The sequence below is a fragment of the Buteo buteo genome, chromosome Z (assembly GCF_964188355.1).
Source record: "Buteo buteo chromosome Z, bButBut1.hap1.1, whole genome shotgun sequence".
Classification (NCBI taxonomy): Eukaryota; Metazoa; Chordata; class Aves; order Accipitriformes; family Accipitridae; genus Buteo; species Buteo buteo.
This window is the reverse complement of record NC_134204.1, coordinates 40798861-40804860: the sequence shown is the minus strand read 5'-3', so window position 1 is coordinate 40804860 and position 6000 is coordinate 40798861. Positions and strand designations below refer to the sequence as shown.

The 6000-nt window shown below is 36.5% G+C and overlaps 1 protein-coding gene across 1 annotated transcript in view; it reads left to right on the top strand.

The window, feature by feature from the left end:
* Positions 1-3536: 3536 nt before the first annotated feature.
* TMC1 (transmembrane channel like 1) overlaps positions 3537-6000 on the top strand; it is a 68472-nt gene continuing 66008 nt past the window's right edge. Inside the window, exon 1 of the mRNA XM_075020069.1 lies at positions 3537-3576. Coding sequence (XP_074876170.1) covers positions 3537-3576 — 40 coding nt within the window. The remainder of the gene's footprint in view (positions 3577-6000) is intronic.

Sequence of the window (6000 nt, the reverse complement as noted above, 5' to 3'; positions counted from 1 at the left end):
ATTTTATGATGTCCTTCAGCAGGGCAGAATATACATTTTGCGTGCCTCAAAACAAAATGGCATTTTAAAACCCCCTTGTGAAAAGAGTCACCTTTAGCAACGAAGTCTGACAGAAAATAATTTATTGCCTTAGGTTTTGCAGTATGTTTAGAAACCGAGGGAAAATGCACCTTGAAACGTGGAAAAATCAACATTCAGGGCATTTCATTGTGGTAGAAGGAGTTCACAGCTGATACGCAGAAGTGGCAGGAAAGAAATTAAAGTGGTTATTTCTTTGTGAATAGGTTGTGGCACTGTAACTTAAATGCTGATTACAAGCAAAATTGATGCTTGCAGATTTACTGAGGCACTAATGTTTGTACCAAACATAGTTATGTCATCATTCTTTGGTGTCATCTTTATTTCCCTTGGATGGATTTATCTGGTTGGCAGATGGCTATCAAGTAAGTTATCAGTTTAGTGGTATGAGGAAGGTATGTGGACCAATACTTTCCATTTCTCCTTCATTACACATTTTCCCATGAATTTCAGCTGTGGTAAAGGGATAATTGTGTATTTCCATCCTTATCTTTTGTGTACCAAGCATGCTTCAGGACTTTGAATATCTAGTAAGTGTCTCTGACAAGGAGGTACACATTTGAAGGAAGAAACAAAAATGTGGCGTGTTTGCTAACAACAGAAATTTTTGTAGTGTTCAATAAACTTTTTTAGGAATGAGCCCAGTTCTCTGAACCTGTCTGCACTGGGGTCATTTTCATCATTTATTATATATTAAAACCACTCTGTGTTGTTCAGATTTTATTGCTATTAAACAGAGCTAAATAAAATTAAAGGCCTTTTTTTTGCAAGACTGGTGTGCTGTAAAGAGAACCTTGTGTAAATGAAGACTGTCCATGCTTTCCATGCAGTCCTTTATATTTGTACTAGAGAAGCAGTAGGATGCTATGAAGTTAAATTGGTACAGTTTGTCCTCAATCTCTGCGTAGTATTTGGTCTCCAAATTTTTAATGTTTAAGAAATAGATGATGTAGCCCGGCGCTATATTATCTCCAGTGGGAAGTCTGTCTTCAAAGGTTTGCACCCTCTTTATGCCTCCTGACCCTGGCTGCCCTTTCCCACATCATGTCACAATTTGACTCCCCCTTCTGTGCTAATACATTCATTTGTGGAACCGTGCTGTGGATGGGATCACTGCACTAAGCTGACTTAAGGAAATTATTATTTGCTTTGATTAATGACCCATTTTACAGGGCAGCCCCATGGACAGTTTTAATGGTACACTGATGAGGGCAGCAAGTGGTGGACCTCATGGAGACAGTTAAGTCCTGCAGCCACAAAAGTAAACCACAAACCAGACTGGATCTGGCTTGTCTACAGTAAAAAGTTGCACTGTGGTAAAAGTATTTAACTAAATCTGATCACTGTGTGAGTCACAAACTCATAGAATCATAGAATGGTTTGTGTTGGAAGGGACCTTAAAGATCATGTACTTCCAACCCCCCTGCCATGGGCAGGGACACCTTCCACAGACCAGATTGCTCAAAGCCCCATCCTGACCCAGTGAGGAGAAACAAATAAAACTTGAGTAACAAACAAAATTTGAGAAACAAATAAAAAGGAGTGTGCAATTCACCTATATCATAGCAAATGTTCACCCAGAGACCACATTCAGACTGTGAATATGAACTTAATTCTTTTACTTATCTATCTTTTTGAATTCTACCTTTGCATCTTTGATATTAATGTAATGTCATCTTTATTGGTAAGATTAATAAATCAGCCCTCAATGTATGTGCCTTGCCTTTTTATATATCCAGTGAAATATTTTCCAATGTGGCTAATAAATAAAAGTGAAATGTTATTAACTTAAATTTCTGATGAAGTCTTACACAGTTCCTTCAAGGCTATGGTCCTGATTTCACTGCAATTGTGAAACATCTCGTTACAACTCTTTCACTGCTGCTTTTTGCGAGTACTTGCAGAATCATTAACTTGAATGCCATGCTCATCATTCCTCCCAAATTGTTCTTTCTGTTATTAAAGGAGTACAGAAGTCTACCAACTGAATTTTTAGACCATGATTATTCTTTTTCTGAGTTCTTTAAACCAAGGCTTATTACACATGGTCTAACTATGGATTTTCAGAGATTGAGTGTTTTCTTGCACTTCTTTTTTGCATTAGAAGTCTTTCCAAGTATATAAATGCAGAGGAACTATGATATTATATAATGATTAATGTGAGAATGCAGTAAAGTAAATAATAGTAGTTCAGAAAACATGCTTTATAGACAAAGGCGTAGGGCCTCTTATAATTGTACATGTAGACTTAATCTCTTTGGGAATATTTGAAACATAAGATGTTAATGTTCTAACAGAAACAGGATTAAACAGCTGGATGTGTCTTGTCTGTAAACTGAATTTCAAGTCAGTGCAAACAACCTCCACAAACATCTTCAGCATTTCCAAAAAACCCACTGATGCTAAAATTTGAAAATGAAAAGGTAAGGTTGCCAGCATCACTGGATAAACTTCCAGATAAGCTTCCTTCAGACATCTGAATGACAGCTCCAAAAAAACCCTGAACGGCTTTTGTAGTCATGTGAGTAAGAGGATCCAAAAACCACTCAGGAGCATCTGAGAATGTGGGGTATTCTGCATGTGCTTACCCCTTTTTTTCAAGCTGGGTCCCACTGAAAGAATTCCAGATGAGGAATACTAGGGATGCTGTGAAGGAATTCTCTAGTTAAATACAGATCAAGAATTGCATTTTATGTTGTTTTATTTGTAACAAGTGGTTTAAAATCTTTTGCTTCCAAACCTGATCTGTTTTATTAATTAAATTTTTGTTTTGTTTCACTATTAAGCTTGTCTGGTGTTGCAGATACAAGGTGAATCAGGATAGAGCTGGTAAACTTAAGATGTAATATCTGCATAAAAGCAGAAGCAAGGAGTCATAACAGATCTGCAAGAAGATGCAAATCTAAACCAGCAGATATATCAGCATCTTGCTCCTTTTTTTAAGATGTTTTAAATCAGTGTCAGGCTGTTAAAGCTATGCAAGTCAAATACGTTTAAGGTAAAAGCTGTCTTTCGTGAGGAAGAAAAAAAAAAAATCCATGTAACTCCCTCCACATGCTGAAGCATAGACCTTTATGCAGCATCAGAGCATGCCTCTGTGGACAATGTGCAACATCCTTGCTCAGTAAGGCACTTAAGCATTTAAACAGTGTTAGTCATAAGTACACTGCAGGGGAGTTTGTCTTTTTTCAGTAATAATACTAAAGAAGGTGAACAACTTCTTCCATTCTTTTGACCCTAGCATGCCAACCCTAAATAGTAAACTAAACATTCATGAAAGATTAATCACTTAGGAAATTAGTATCTTCTTATATTTCAGTCAGTGAAACTTCACCAGCGCCATCCATTTAGTGACAGACAGGACGATGTTGATGTGGTACACTTCATCTTGAACCATTCAACCTTCAGAAGATCTCTTATATAGGTAACAGCTGGAGCAGCCCTGTGAAATAGCCACGATGCCTAAACATGAAAAGCCAACCACCATTGAAGGAAATGGTAATTACAACTACAATTATGCATCTTAAGCACATATTCATTTTCTGCATGTAGCTCAACAGTGTGCAAGTTTTGTTTTCTTCTTGTTCTTTCTAATACAAAATCTTCTTTGTCACAATTCATTACCTTTTGTTCAGAAATTTATTTTACTTGGCTTTTGAAAGCAGCCTTGCTGTGTAAGTTGGCTAGTTGTAGCATGGCAGTGTGGCTTTCCACTGGTTAGTAAATCAAAAGGGTACAACCACAGCCCGGTTACTTGTCTTGCATTTATATGTAGTTTAGAGGGAAGATTGAGAAAACAAGGCTGTTTTGTGGCTTCTGTAAATTGCATAAAGGCAATGCCTCCTTTACTTATCGCTTTGAGTATTTGGTGTGAAATGTCAAACATTCTTCATAATAAGATTAACAATATTTCTATACTGCTACTGCGCTGTTCTGGATGTAAAAAACGTTTTTGTAGGCTGGTAATGCCTAATGGCTTACTCTGGCAAAATGCAAGGCAACTCTTTGATACAGGAAGTACTTTCAGTTCTCATGGACAATACTACTCTTTCCAAAATATGGATCTTTTTTGTACAGAACAGGCATGACATTTCTTACCTTCAGCATGGAGGAAAATTGCAAGGGACCTTATTCTAGACTGGTTTCTGAATGAATTCATTAGGTCTTTCTAAGTACCAGGGCTGGTACTACTAAAAAGTACTTTCTATATTTTTAATTCACACTCGTAATGTGCCATAATAATAAAATGGGTTCTGCTTCCATAGAAAACATCAGGAGGGACTGCTTGGCATTTTGGCAGAATATAACAAGCAGTTCATTTTAAGAGTCCATCCTATTTTCTTTCCTTTTTTTGTTTGAGCACCTTCATTGTTTTTTTTCTGCCAGTTTTTTCTACAAGTCCCTTTATTGACCAATTTAATTTTCAAGCAGCACATGTTGATGGAGTTCATTTTAACATGAGCGAAGCACAGAATTTAATGTAGCATAGGCAAAATACTTACCAACTTCAGCAGAATTTTTATCTGAATTAAAAAAATGAGCATGAATATAGAACATACATATTTTTATAATAATTTCTAATTAAAAAATTCTTAGAATATCAAAGTTCTAAGTTTATCCTAAATGTCTGCCTTCTGCTTGCAGATATCTGACTAAATTAACTTACCTTCTTATCCAGTGACTTTATTATTCATTCAAAGTACATAGGTTAGCATTCCCATGGTGAACAAAACCCACACATCTTTATAACTGGAGAAGGCTGAGATCTTTAGGTTGCAGAAACATGATCACTATGACACATTTTGCATGAAAATTTATTGTGTATGTAATTTATAATAAAATCTAACTACCTTAATGACAGTTATCAGTATATTGGGAGATGAGATCTTGCGAGTAAATTCAAGACTCCATCTAGATTTAAGAAGACTTAAAAAGCTGGAGCTCCACTTCAAGTAACTATGAGACACTTTCAGAATGTGGTTCTCAGTCAACTTTTGACTTAAAATGTTCCAAGGGCTGGAGTTAGTCAGCACAGAGCTCAGGCACTAATCTGGTTGCAATTTCTTTACAGGAGGTTTTGTTTCACCATTGTTGACAGTCCTGAGGAATATTCTTGCAAAGAATGGATGACCCCAACAGTTGCAAAAATGCAATCTAGGGCCATACATTTTTGCTTTTTGATATCTTTAGCTCTAGTGAAGCCCTGGTTTGGCCATTCTTGTTTCTTAGCATGTCTTCTGCAAAATCTGTTAGTAGGACATGTATGGTTCATTAAGCTAAGTTCATGAATGTGAATTCATTGTTCTAGGCTTCTCATATAGGAAAAGAAGACTTAGGGCACAAATCTTCAGAGTGGATGTTTAAAAGAGATCAGATGGAAAGTGCCTATTATCATCTAAAAATAATAAAGAGAATATGTGGTGAGCTGCTCAGCTCTAAGTATCAACCTTAAAAGAGCTGTCTTCTCACAAAGTAGTAAAAAGTACAGTTGACTTCAGATCCACTAAGAATGCTACTTTTGTAACTTGAACATAAACTGTTTTCTCCATATTAAAATGTGTTTTTCCCATGTTAACAGTAATATGAATGAATAACAATAAGCTAAGTAAATCACATTTCAGAACCTGAAAAGGTCAGATTGGTATGATTTACTGCAGTCTCACACTTCCTAGAATGCATTGGACACTTAATATTCTGATTCTAATTCTTGCAGTAAAGACTAGATGAAAATAAAAAACTGCCCACCATCAAGCCAACTGTGTGATGAAGACACAAAGTAAATGTGGCTTCTCCTGACTGCTTTATTACAGTAACCACCAGGTCCTGCAAGCTTGTCAGATCTCTAGTCTTGTGTAGGACAAAGCACTACGTAGTTAGGTCTTTGTCTGGCATAGGTAGGGAAATGTGGGTGCATCCACAGAG